The 14,719-nt window shown below is 42.5% G+C and overlaps 1 protein-coding gene across 3 annotated transcripts in view; it reads right to left on the bottom strand.

Annotated features, from left to right (window-relative positions):
- NLGN4X (neuroligin 4 X-linked) overlaps positions 1-14,719 on the bottom strand; it is a 299,671-nt gene that overhangs the window by 103,711 nt on the left and 181,241 nt on the right. For all 3 annotated transcript variants that reach the window (XM_087860184.1, XM_045813629.2, XM_087860185.1), the window contains one exon: positions 12,666-12,818. In XM_087860184.1, coding sequence (XP_087716310.1) covers positions 12,666-12,818 — 153 coding nt within the window. The remainder of the gene's footprint in view (positions 1-12,665; positions 12,819-14,719) is intronic.

Genomic DNA, 14,719 nt, shown 5'->3' with positions numbered 1-14,719 from the left:
TTAAGACTTGTGTGTAAGGAACACCACCATCACTCACCTGTTTAAAACCAGACAAGAGTGTTAACTCATCTCTTCATAGTAACGTGGGACAAGAGTGAAAATACAAAATAAAGAACATCACCCTCACCAATCCTGATTCAGGCACACCAAAGCTGCTCTCAAGGGTGATGCATAAAGTGATTGATTTGAAAAGAAATCAGGAGGCATTATAAGAAGGCCATCGGTTTCATTAAAAGTCCATGACTCACTTTAAAACTTCAGATGGATTTGAATAAGTTCCTTTTTAAAAACCGGTATTAATCTTGTATGTTAATTTTTTAGGACCTGCATTTGGAGATGGCAAGTGGCCAACTTGCAATTCCCAGACAGGGCATTAAGGAGCATTTGTAATTGGATTTTATAATAGAGAAAAGGTGGAAAGAATATAGCAAAGTGATAGTTTCACTTTATATTTATAGCTTTGGAATTTTAGATGAAAATGTGAGATATAGCCCTACCCGTTGTTGGAACAAAGGCATGAGTTTTGTAGCTAACAGAGAAAAATGCTTTTGTTGCTTTTAAAACTAGTGGGGGAAGTCTTAAAGGTTCAGAAAACAAACTTCTTGGTACTGCGTGACTACATTTGAAAGCCAAGAGGACACAAGAAAGAGGTGAAGTCACAGAAAGTCCTAGGGTCTTCTATGAACATGGTCTAGTGAGTGAAAGACCAGGTTTCATCCTGAGCCCAGTGATACCCCAACACGTGGATGGAAACACTGGACATCCTTGTACCCACACACATGGAAATCACAACAATGACCCATTTGAGAAAGTTAAGTACATGGGTTGAATAGCGTCCTTCAAAAATTCATGCCTACTTGGAGCCTCAGAAAGACACCTTATCTGCAAATGGGTCTTTGTAGATGTCATTACAGATCTTAAGATGAAACCTTCCTGGATTTAGGTGGGTCCTAAGTCCGATGACTGGTTTCTTGATAAGAAGAAGAGAGACACAGACATAGAGGAGAAGCTATGTGAAGACAGAGGCAGAGATGGGAGGGACATAGCCATAGCGATGCTCAGAGTTCCCAAAAGCTGGAAGAGGCAGGAAGGACCCTCCCCTGGAGCCTCCAGAGGGAGCACATCCCTGCCCCGCCTGGATTTCAGCAGCCCTGCCCCATGTAAATCTCAGATTTCTAGTCTCCAGGACTGGGGGAGAATAGACTTCTGTTGTGGTAATTTGTTATGGATGCCCTAGAAAACTAATATATCAAGATTTTTTTTTTTTAAAGATGTATTTATTTGTCAGAGAGAGAGCATGTACAAGCAGGGGGAGCAGCAGGCAGAGGGAGAAGTCCCAATGTGGGACTCGATCCCAGGACTCTGGGATCATGGTCTGAGCCGAAGGCAGACGCTTCACCAACTAAACCACCCAGGAGTCCCATGAGATTTTAGGATCATCTAAGAGACTTGCCAGCCATTTGCAAAAAATGAAGACTGCCTTTGGAAAAATCACAATCATTGTCTTGCTTACCATCATCGTTTAAAATACCCCTGGAAAGAGCCAAAGAAAGAAAATCTCTATAATAAGAGCTCTATTGTTTTGGTTTGTTTTTATAACTATCAAAACCTGATAAAAATATAAAGATTTGCAGATTTTAAGATGTTTTTTGCAAACCTTAGGTTTCAATTCAAGATCACGTGCTTGCCACACGTATAAATTGTCTCTCTTCAAGCTAAGCCACACGTTATGAAGATAAATCATGAACTCACGACACCAGCATAAGTAGATGTTTCGAGGAAAATGGAACCTTTCAGTATCTGTGAAAAAGGAACAGCTGCCAAATGTAAGACGTGGAAATAAATACGGTTTACATAAAATTAGGCATTCACAGATTTTGACAACCAGGAGTTCACCCATACTGCAAAAAAAAAAAAAAATTGTTCAAGAAAATAGATTCTGTCCTTGGTCAATTAGCTTCTACTTTGCAATTTGGAGTCGAACACGCTACAACAGCTCATCGTCCAGAGGGTGTTTATGATCCGGTAGACACTCTGAAGACAAAAGACAATATGAGCTATGACCCCAGCCCTCACGGAGCTTAGACCTCGCTTACAGGAAGTCGACATGACGCCTGGGAAGAAACAAAGCCATATACACCGGAGTGTGAATTTCACGGTTCAAAATTCATTGAGGGACAGGGAGCATCACGCCAGTGTGACCCTCTGTTCTCAGAGAGGGGAACTACCCGAGAACAGGTGGTTCTCAGCCTTGTGGATGCCTGCATCTCAGCTCCTTCTCATGAGGGGACACCGAGCAGGGACCGGTAGAGGCCAGGTACGCTGCTCACATCCCACAGGGCACAACACACACGCCCCACACCAAAAGAACATCAGTCCAAAATGTCAATAGTACCGAACCAATGACATCACTAATATACCAGCATAAGAGGCCACGTCCTTCCCCAGGATGTGAGATGAAGGGAAATAAGCCTACTCTATGAACAAAGAAACAAAATATAACAAAGTTGAGCAGAGAGATGAAAATGATGAAACGGAAGCCAATCTAGCAGCCTTCCATGCTAAATATGTATCCATAGCACTCGCCATATTGTATAAGACTGTGCCTTTGATGTGTCTGGTCTTTATTTTTCCCTCACGGTAATAAAAATGTCATATGCTCAGGGACTTTTGTTGTCTTTTTTGTTCACGACCCTATTCCCAATGGAAGGCACCAGGTAGAAAACAGCAGGACTTCAATATATATTTCTTGAGTGAAAGAATGAATGAATGAAATCCACTATTGTATTTTTCCTGGCAAAGCTATCTTTGTAAGAACAGGAAAAAGTATGTTATCACTTAAGTTATAGACATATAGCTCTCTTTCACCCTCTTTCATTTTTTTAAAGTTTAAATTCAGGGCCATCACTATAACACCTTGTGAAGTTTGCTTGCCAGCTGAAGGATGCCCTATCAACTCTTTTTGATAGTTACAGTTTTACACCTCATGGTCACTGAATAAATCCTCATTGCGGCTTGATCAGTGCTGGTCTTCCCCTGATAGATTTATCAACTTCTGCCTAGCTGACAAATTTAGATTTCCAAGCCTGCAATATTGGATCAAATCCCCAGTCCTGGTAACATTGGTTGAAACGAGTCCATATCTGTAGACATTTGCAGAGTGGTCTATCCTAGGTACACTTCAGCCACTCTTGCATCCATACATCAGGTGAGTTCAATGATTAGACAAGGCTGACAGCGGAGGACGCCAGAGGGGCTATGCTGTGGGTAGGCTGGTGTGACAGCACCAGGCTTGCGAGATGCTGGGATGGAAGGTGGCCAGGCTGTTTGGGCGATGAAAGTCATTTTGCAGAGCTGTGGCCATGTGAAGCCAATGACCTAAGTTTTCAGATCCACAAGTAGAACGAGAGACTCACAAAGGTGAGTGAAAGTTCCCCTCTTTGTGGTCAGTGTTAGGAGCAATATGGAACCTTTTCCGTTGAAAGTTCTAGTTTTGCAATTTCCGGTGGAACTATGGTGTGGATGGGTAGGATGATGGAAATGAAATGTGTAGGGACAATGTCATGAGAGAGATATGCCCAGGAGTGCCATCACCTTCCACGTGGATATCTGACAACAAATGAGCTCCAAGGACGGTTGACAAAATCTGAACAGAACGAGCCGAGAAAGTGAATCAGTAACGACAAGAAAATGTGCCTCCAAGAAAATCCCAGGCCCAGATGGCTTCACTGGTGAATCCTACCCATTGTTTAAAGGAGCATTAACACCAACCCTTCACACTCGCTTTAGAACCATGGAAGCGAAGGGGACACTTCCCACTCATTCTGTGAGGAGACTAGTCCCCTGATACCAGAAGCTGGCAAATGCATCATCAGAAAACACATCTAGAGATTCATCTTTTTTATGAATAGAGATGGAAAAGTCCTCTAGAAAAAATAAATACTAGCAAACCAAATCCAGCAACATATACAAAGGATTATTCACTGGGACCAAGTGGGGTTTATTCCAGGAGGCACATTTCGTTTAATATTCAAACACTGCCTCCTGTGATGTATTGTGTCGATAGAAAACAGGACAAAAAGCACATGATGATAGTTTAAAACATTGAGTCAAAATGGAGCAGGTCAAAAATAAGACCTAAAACTACACAACTCTTAGAAAAAAATACATAAGTAAATTGGCGTCACCTCGGCTCAGGCAGACTCTTTATACACAAGACAAAGAGCAAAAGCCAACGAAAGAAAAAACACATAAATGAAAGTGCCTCAGAATTACAATACACTTGTGCTTCAAAGGTACCGTCAGGAAAGTGGGGGGAAACACTGTACCCCTCGGCATATACATAAGAGAGACACAGACCTACAGTCACGCAAAAACTTGCACGTGAACATCCAAGGCACCATGATGCGTAATACCCAAAAACGTGAGACGATCAAAATACCCATCAAAGATGGATGGATACACCAAGTGCCTCCTATCCATACAATGGATTATTCTTTGGCCGTCGAAACATAACAAAGTCCTTACAGGTGCACGGATGAATGTTGAAAACCTTCTGCTCAGTGAACGGAGTAAGACACAGAGACCACACAGTGTGTGATTCCGTTTATATGAAAATGTCCAGGAAAGGCAAAGGTGTCAAGGTGGGATATTAGGGATGGTCTAAGTCTTTGGGAGTTGGGAGGGGTAGGTGCTGGGTTTGTTTTTGGAGGGACGATGATGTTCAAAACTTAGGTAGGGTCTGTGGTGGTGCCACCCTGCAAATATACAAAAGGCCACTGAATTATATACTTTAAAGGTGCACGTGGGGCACAGTGTTTTAAAGAAAGGATACAGATGAGAAGATTCGAGTGCAGACAAGCCCAGTGGGTTATTTACAAGAAGATTAAGAGAGATGAGGGAGTGTGAAAAGCCATGAGGAGTATTTGGAGGGCCATAGGAAATACTTATGACCCTGAGTGGTCCTCCAGAGAACAGTTTCGATGAAACATGATTTAAAAGGAGGAAATGGGTTAACGGCAAGATACGGGGATGAAACAGACACAGTAGAATGTAAAAAATCAAGAGCACGGAAAAATGAGAAGTAGGAGTGATGAGGTAGGTGGCCATTCGCTCCGAATGCTTATCTGGAAAGATGGGACATCTGCGCATGCTTTTCATGAAGAAGTGCCGTACAAAAGCATGAGTGTTATTTTGAAATGGTTTAAAGTGATGCTTAAGGAGGACACAGAGAGAGCAATGAAGGGAAAAGGTATTCAGAGGTCCAGAAAACTATGGCAGTTCTCTAAGAATAAAGAGCAATGGGGTCGTCTACACCATTATCAGGATATTTTAGTAAAGGGGCAGGGGGTCACTTTGAATGATAGGAATCATTCCTCAGTCCAAACTGCAACATTTCCTTATTCCAAAACTGTTCTCTCGATTTGGCTATAAATCTTAGTTATACTGAGTAGAATTGATGGTGTTTCTCCGGTCAGACGTATGTCTATACTAAAACGTGTGTCTTTATAATGTGTTTCTGCTACCCACCTATTTACGGCTATACCCATTTCACAGGACACAGCCTTCCCTCTGTAACGTCTGAACCTATAATGAAAGCCATGGTGCTGAATGCAATGAAAGTCAGTGCATACAATCTCGAATCATTAACAGAATCTCCAGAGACTTGCAATTGATTTACCTGCATAGACTTGAGCTCATCTGCATCCAATGCATGCCACACTGAAGTATGGTTACATGGAATGTTCTAAAATATTTCTGATTTTTTTTATACTGGAAATTGCACACTTTAGTCAAAAAAGCTGTTATTTTTTTAAATAAAGGAGACAGTACTTTAAGCATTAGATACAATATACCTGATCAATATGTTACAAGGCAATTTTATTTGAGAAATACATTTATATTTCTAAATGTGCAAAGTAGCTGTCACTTCCGAGTTACATTTTTTCTTTCTAAGACAGTCAGTTCGAATTTGCACCTTGCAACCACCTGACCTCAAACAACTCAAGACAATCAGCTGTTCATACACTGGGTGAGAAGAGAAGAGAAAAAAACATGCAAAAGAAAGAACATGGCTTCTTTTCGAATTAATAATCTGGAGAGACTCTGTTCTGAATGCAAGCATTCCCAGCAAAGGACAGTTTTGAAGGTGTATCCTGTGTGACTGGTAACTCGAGCTTACGTGGTGCTCTGTAATTAGTTAACTGGAAATTATGTATTAATAGATCCTTCTATCAAGTGTGTCCCAACATTGTGATTTCCCAAAACAGCGATGTCCATAAAAATAAAATGCCACCTTCCTTTAGGAAACTCTAATCATTCATAAGGGATCAAGAGATTCTCCACAGCATGGCACAGGCTGGTCAATGGTTCCGTGCACTTGAGATTAAAAGAAAAAAGTCTTGGGTTCTAACTTCTCCGCACCATGACTTTCTTCACCCAAAAACACCGCTTTGTATCCCCGGGGTTCTCTACTGGCTGTAGACATGGACCCCCGTTGCCTCCGAACAAGAGGGAGCCTCTTTGCTTCGTTGTGTATGTCCATGTTTCCATGAAGGCCCCCCTCCCCATTACAGAGTCTTTACCCCACTGCATTGGTTTCCGTGTTTGTTCCCAGGCTCCTCTGAAGTCCCAAGACAGAACTTGAATCCTGAACGATGCATCTTACTTGCTGAATAAATCAAATCAATGCAGTGGGTGTTTTCAGCCACCAGGAGGCAGATGAGGAAAGTCCAAGCCCATGGCCACCAAGGACAGACCTGGACCATGAACTTGTCCACTCCCAGAGTTCACGTTCCATACCAGGAACAACAAAGACCAGATTACGGTGTTTCCAAGTGACTCTTAAATGCACAGAAACCTACTGATGAAGAAGACGATGAAAGACAACATATTTTGGGCAGACACATTTCTTGTTTTTTCCTTTTTTGCAAGACAGTGCTCCCTTGCACAATGCATGCGTGTTATGACTGTTTCTGGAGAGTCTTCCCCTCTGCCAACTCCCAGCCCAGCACAGCAGGGGACCCAGAGCCTGTTTCCAGGAGGGCTGATCACCTCTGCCACCCACCACAGAGGACATTACGCCAAGGGTTCCCATCCTTTCCACCGCCGACTTTCAATATCCTGGTTTTGCGTGCTCCCGCACTATTCCTCTTGCCTCTGGATCCCATTTCCTGCCATTTCTCCCATATTCCTTGACTTCTCTACTATTGCTTGTTTTTCCCTAAATGCAATACTTCACCTTTCCGCTCTACCCATTGAACGTTCAACTGCATTTTATATGCAACTTTAGGGGCACCTGAAGAGCTAAGTTGGTGAAGTGTCTGCCTTTGGCTCAGGTTATGATCTCAGAGCCCTGGGATGGAGCCCCGTGTCTGGCTCCCTGCTTAGCAAGGAGTCCGCTTGTCCCTCTCCCTCTGCCCCTCCCCTCTGCTCATGCTCTCTCTGTCTCTGTCAAAATAAATAAATAAATAGAAATCTTTTAAATAAGTTAAATAAATGCAACTCTTCCAGTAGGAAATCAAATCAGGGCAAACCTGTAAGGAGAGGAACCATAATGGGAGTTAGGTGGGTAGCGTCAAGACGTGCAGATCCTTGAAGGAAGAAATTATTATTTTTTCCCTTTATACGTGTTCACTTACGAACTCTTGATTTGATTAATAAAATGGGTTCCATTTGTAATTCAAAACAAAATCCTTAATGATACATAAAAACAGTGAAAAGACAACAAAGGGTCTAAGAAAACAATAAAACACAGCACTTAGCAAATAGCGGACATCTTTAACTCCCAAAGAAAGAGGGATGGACATCTGCTCTGCAGAGCACCTTGACGGTGTCCAACAGAGGTGCATGGAGCAAGTGATGGGGACCCACCAAACCGTCGCGGAGGAAAAACGCGTGTGCACAACACACACCATATGCAACTGAGATCACAGCTCTTTACGTTACAGGAACCCGTCAGTCGTGTGCTCCAATGATTGGCAGACTCCTGTATAGAATCTGACGTGCAACACCAACAGAGCAAACGCGTAAGAGTGAGACTCCTCTGGCTGACGTCAGAGAGCTCCTTCCAAATGCCACCCAGCCACCCTCCACTTCAGATGGAGACCAAGACCCCACCAAGGGGACCAGACCCGCGAGGGTGAACACGCCATTGCAGCACGTGTACGGCTCTCGTCACATGACTTGTAATCCCCCTGCTCTCTCCTCCGCTGCAGGTAGACTCCCTTTACTTCAAACCGTCTCTGTGCTCTAGTCAAAGTCATGACATCACCGCACCAAAGCGAAAGGACGCAATCACTGACCTTAAAGACAACTTCGGGATCCCTCCGACACAACCTTCCCCGAGACAAAAATGCCAGAATAGCTACAACACCTGAAAAACAATCAGGTGTTTCTGGTACTGCTTTGGAATCCTGGGAAAAGTCAGTTATATAAATCCACGGGCAACGTTTCTTAAGACCACAAGATACCCGTCAGGTGAGAAATGTTTTGAAGTCACCATCTGGCTCAGTGGTGTTGACTCCACGATGGGCCACGCGCAGCAGACAGGCAAAGAACGGACAACAGGCGTGAGACAATGGTGGTGTGGGGGTGGATACCACCATTGCCCTGAGCACCCTAATAATGAATGAGCAAATAATAACCCAGTGGGAGGCATTCCTATCACCTCTCAGCCTTTGTTTCTTTGTAAATAAAGTAAGCGAACCCCTGCAAGGAGGTTTGCCAGGATTAAGTGAACAGCTATTGCAATCCAGGGCTGGCCACACTGCGGGCTCTCCATGAGTCTGCTGCCAATGCACAGAGGCCAGACCTTTCCAAAGCAAAAATACTTTAAAGCATGCAGGAGGCGTCCCATGGCAGGGTAACCAAAAAGGCAGTAAGTCCATGGGAGGTGAACGAAAATGAACATTTGAATGGAGGCGGAAGTAACCAAGTCAAGATGTAAAGGCAAATGGGAGACAATCAATGAGGGAAAGGAGAAGCACGAGCCACCAATAAATAAATTCCAGGTATTTCTATCAGAAAACATGAGAGAGGGGATTTCTGTTTTATGTCAAAGGCCTTTGGACACTTGTCACAAACCAATAAATAAATAAGAGGTAGGTTTGATGGAAGTCAGGTGTTGGACATCGATGCCTTCCTAATGACCAAGGTGTAGAGCAGAACAAAGAGGAAATATGTTTATAAAAGAGCACCTTCTCTGAAAATAAATGGAACACCAGTTTGATCACTAGACTTAATGCAGGCTTAATTAATTACCTTATAGCTAGGATGACACAGCCCAGTTTGCCTGGGACGATCCCCGTTTGTCAACAGCATGTGAACAACTCTCAACCATCACAGACCAGCCAGTAAACTATAGGGGTGATGGCCAGCAAGACTGTGTCACCCAGTTCTGATTAAAGAAAACATTCCTATTTCAAAAAGCAAACGTGAAGATTCTCTCATTTCTAGGACAAAGGTCTTATATAATTATCTTTTTGAATTAAGGCTCTGCTTAGAGGACGGTGTTTGATAGAGATCAGCCATTACATACTTGGCCAGCTGCGACTGGCTCAACAATGATATTAATATGTTGTCCAGCGATGTTAGTAAGCATGGAAATTACAAAGTGATGGGGGGTCCTGGACGCCGGTTCTGGGCTGTGAAACGTCACACAATCACCTTGCAAGGGGGAGAATGCTACAGCCTTCTACAGAGACTCTGGTGACATTCGTTGTCGTTCTGAACATCACAGCTCAGACACGGGGTGGGGGCAAGATGCCCGTTCACGTCTGCCTCGTTCTGAGATCTATGTTCACTCCATGCACCAGCCTCCTCCTTGTACCATAATGCCTCTTGTTAGCCCTCTCTCTTGAGTGGGAAAACAGCGTTTATCGCTCCATAAAAATAATGATATCCAGCAATAGTTTTCCATTTCTTAGACAGGAAAAGAGCATTTATGCACTAATGACGTTTTGAAGAAGAAACTCAATATTTCCACGTTGTGCTCAAAACATATCTACTCGTATCAAAAGCACTAATTAGAATGTTCGTCGCCACACGGGTTGAGCCATTTTATTTGATCATCTTTTTAAATATCTGGATCCCCGTGGTCTAAAAATATTTCTCCAGACTCGAAATAGCGACTTCCTGGAAGCTAAACCGCGAGCCGGGGATGGCTTTCAAGAGGATGTGAGCACATACGAGATCTGTGATGGAGATAAACGAAGTCACATTTGAAAATCTCCACCACCGTGTGTAATCAGCAAAGTTGGCACATTTCACCCAGGCAAATAAAAGGGGGTCTGTGGTGTTCTTAGCGCCTCTACAGTACTTCATTCGCGGAATGTAAATAGACTGGCATAGAAATGCTAAATTGATTCTTTGATTTCTTGGTCACCCATCACAGCTCTGTTATGTACCACGATTTCTTTTTTAACTCTCCGGTTGCAAAAGGTAGACTTAAAATTTTTCAATGAGAAAAATTTCAAAAGCAAACTTCTTTTCTTAAATTATATATGTGATTGATATGCCCAATGCCTACAGCATTTTCTTAAATGATCTATATGTATATATGTGCATAGATTTATATACATGCATGGATTTATATATGTGTGCATATATGTGCATATATATTGTGTGTATGTGTTTGTGTGTGCAACAACTCCACAGCATTTTCCAGATCTGCACATCATTTCACAAACTGGCCAAATTGGTAAGAGCTCTCCATGTAAAGGTGCATAAGAAAGCTCGGCCTGGGGCGCCTGGGTGGCACAGAGGTTAAGCGTCTGCCTTCGGCTCAGGGCGTGATCCCGGTGTTATGGGATCGAGCCCCACATCAGGCTCTTCCGCTATGAGCCTGCTTCTTCCTCTCCCACTCCCCCTGCTTGTGTTCCCTCTCTCACTGGCTGTCTCTATCTCTGTCGAATAAATAAAATAAAATCTTCAAAAAAAAAAAAAAAAAAAAGAAAGAAAGCTCGGCCTGACAGGGGGAAAATCAATTTCCTTTGAAATCTAACCTTTTAAGGAACATCAACAGATCAAGCACGCAAGAGAACATTTTGTTACCCCACCAAAGCAAGAACTTGCCCAATGTCCATTGCTTCATTCAGAAAACAGAGCCCAGAGCTCCTCGTCTGTGGGATGATGCCCCACACGGCCCCACACACTGCCCTCTTTGAAAAGGCTCCGTGCAGTGCTCCGACACGTTGTTTCCTCTCTCCACCTCTTTGTTAGAATGGACCTTTTGTAAAAGATCAAGAAACACGATTTCCTGTTTCAAGCACTAGTGGCCAAAGGGACTAGCCAGAGCCGCTGAAAAATGGAGAGACATGCGCGCAAACAGGGCTATGTGAAATTAACTAAAATGATTCTACAAAGACCTGCCTCATAAGACCTATGAAAAAAAGAAAAAGAAACAAAATCACAAAGTGAGTGGGCTCTTGATGCTAATGCTTTGCATTTCCTTTAAAGTAAAACAAAACAAAAACAAAAACAAAACACTCAACAGGGAATTTCTAGGGCTTTATCGATGCTCCAAAAGGCAAAACTTTGCAAAACATCTGTGGGCGATTTGCATTTCTAAATTAGAAATGCATTTCTACCAGTCACCCTGTGCCAGGGGTCTCTCACAGGTGAATGTTTCACATGTTAATGAAAAAAAAAATGTTCAAAATAAAATTAAAACATCAAGGCGAAAATAAAATATTCTTGCTAATGTTTGCGTATTTGGAGAGAACGTTCTCAGCTGTATGTTTTGTTTCACAGAGCTCCATTATACACTTTACTTTTTATTTTACTGTAACGACACTGCAACATACACGTTGCCCTCTGCAGAATCACACTGGGAAAGACTCAATTTTCAGTACCATCTTAATGCATTGTTGTGTTGAAAACGAATGTTTTTACCTACACCTAGGAATATCCATCATAAAGCATACAATAAGCAGACAAAACGGCAAAAGAAGGTAAATCTGAAAATATTGCCCCCTGCCAAAAATATTTTTTTTTCTCTAAGCTCCCCGCTGGGGAAAAACGGAGGAACATCAAAACCGTGGAGAGCCACCCTGGTGGACTTCCATGGGCTTAGCCAGCATCCTTTTATGAGAAATCATAAACCGTTGCAAAAATTCAACCAAGAGCCAAGCTCCATTGTGTGTAAATACAATGGTCATTGTGACCCCACAGCAGGGGTCCAACACATAGAGATAATCAGTGCAGGAATTAGGTGAAACATTTTCCAACACAGAAGAAGCTAAGTAACATACCCATTTAACCACAGAAGAAAGCCCATGTCTCTGGCTATCGTCACCTGTTACCAAAGCATCACCCATCAGCAAATGTGTTCGCTCTACAGAGCTGTGTGGCCTCACAGAGTATTGTCGCGGCCCAAAGAAAGAAGAGGGCTTTAAATAAAGTTTCCTTTTACTCTGGCGACCTTGGAGTCTGCCTTTGTTTGAGGAAGGATGGGGGTTCCCTGGAATACAATTCAAGAATTAACCACTGCAAACAGAGGGTGGTACGTGAACAAACATCTCTTGTACCGTCCAGGGAGCCCAGAGAAGCAGAACTTTCTATGCATCGGAGTAGCGCAGCTCAAATCAGTCAGTCCCCACACAACGAAAAGCAGTGCCCGTTTGTCACTGCGTGTGGTGCAACGCTGACACGACGCAATCACTTACCCAGAATTCCCAGCCGGTAGTTAATGGTTATCACGATGACATTGCCGTAGCTTGCCAGAACGCTCCCGTCTATCATATTGCCAGTGCCCTCCATATAAGACCCGCCGTGGATATAGACCATTACCGGCTTCTTACTGTTCTGATCATGGATGTCTGGAAAAAAAAGTCAAGTAAGGAGACACAATAAAAAATCACACTGATTAATGGAGGCTAAGGGCAAGGGACAAGGACTACTTTTCCCTGCTTTGACCGGAATCAACAGCTGTCTCTTTTTGCATTACATACACCTTGATCAGACTGCCTTAAGCAAAATGGTCAATGGGATTATATTTTCTAGTCCTAGAAATGGTATTTGGAGAAGCATACAGACATTTGGGGTCGTATGAATGCATATGTACATTGCTGTATGTATCTAAAACACGAAAATAGAGAGAATTTAGATGAAATACTTATTTCCTAAACAGGGCTCAAGTCTTAAAAGCTGAGCTATTGAAAAAGCACATGGCATGATGTTTTCAACCTCTAAGTAAGTGTGAAATCAACTTCAAAATGGTCATTGATCTTTACTATTACTGCCCTCTCTATTCAAAGGTGAGCTTACAGATTCATTTTCAACCTCACGATGAACACACGAGACTAGCGGTGAGACTGTAAACGCTCAATACGGGACAGATGATGACAGAGACAAAGAAAGGGTGAAAAATTATCAACTGAACAGAAACGAGAACTGTCAGAAAGAAAGCACAACAAGATGCCCAAGCCAATGCCCTTGTTCCCGTTCATGACTGCAGTCACAGCTGAAGACACTTAACTAACAAAACACATGAAGCCACATAATAAAAATGACACGAGACTCTGGGCTCAAGGTGGAATTTGTGAAATGCTACATATTTTCACAGGGACTAGAAACTCCCATTATGACGTGCAACCAATGGGTACCCTTCATCATTCCTTTGTTGCTTTACTGAGCAGTGATGTACGAACAATGTTCTGCAATGGTCTGTGAGCACAGGAATTAGGAGACCATGTGTCCATTTGTGGAAACTGCTTTCTAAAAAAGTTATTGGTTACATCACCTGTTTAATCAGTCCTTACGCTTATATTGAATGTTTAAGAAGACTGATCTCAATGATAATTACTTCTGAATCTCCATGTATCTATAGATATACACACACATGTGTGTGTAAATATCTGTATGTTATCAAAAGAAACCCAAATGTACATTTATTTTCACCTTTTTATCAATCAGATTTTTTTTTCTCCTAGTTTACCAAGACACTTTTGAAATATCAGGAAGGAATCTTAAGGGAATGAACCACTATCATGTAGATGGTGGCTGCAAATAAAATGAATTATGATCACGATGTCAAAACACGTTCATTGGCTGCCTCATCACTAAGGCATGCAGAAGGCTCGAGAAACCCACTGGTCACAGTCAAGTACAGAAAAGAGTATCACAGCCCCATGGCTCTGCAGATTCTGAGTAGATAGCAGAACAGATCTTATTTTCTCAAATAAAATTCAAATATATGGCAAAAATCCTTTATCCATCATCTATGCATCATACGCTATGGGGAAATTTGAAAGACACGGTTGTCTGGAAAGGTGTGGCGTTTTGCATGATCTACTCCTCCCTCTCTCTCTGGATCCTGACCGAGAGGATTTGCCCTCATTTATTTTCCCAGTACAGGCTGTTGGCTACTCTGCAGAAGAAAAGGAAGAGATTTTTGAGGACTGTTGGAAGGGGTTTCCTTGGAGAAAATGCTAGGCTAGTATCTCTAAGCTTTCCAAACACATTGAACAAAGTTCTCATGAACTTGAGAAATAACAAGATGTCCTATTAATACAAAGTAAAAGAAAGAAAGAAAGAAAGAAAGAAAGAAAGAAAGAAAGAAAGAAAGAAGAAAGAGAAAAAAGAAATCACAAGTTCTTGCTATTCAATGAAAATTAGGGGACATTTTATGGTAAGAAAGTTGCATTGCGAGGGGCGCCTGGGTAGCGCAGTCGTTAACTGTCTGCCTTCGGCTCAGGGCGTGATCCCGACGTTCTGGGAT

The sequence above is a fragment of the Ursus americanus genome, chromosome X (genome assembly GCF_024610735.1).
Source record: "Ursus americanus isolate L20-20 chromosome X, mUrsAme1.1.p, whole genome shotgun sequence".
In the NCBI taxonomy this organism is placed as follows: Eukaryota; Metazoa; Chordata; class Mammalia; order Carnivora; family Ursidae; genus Ursus; species Ursus americanus.
The sequence above is the reverse complement of the archived record's forward strand: the minus strand, read 5'-3'. Positions and strand labels throughout refer to the sequence as shown.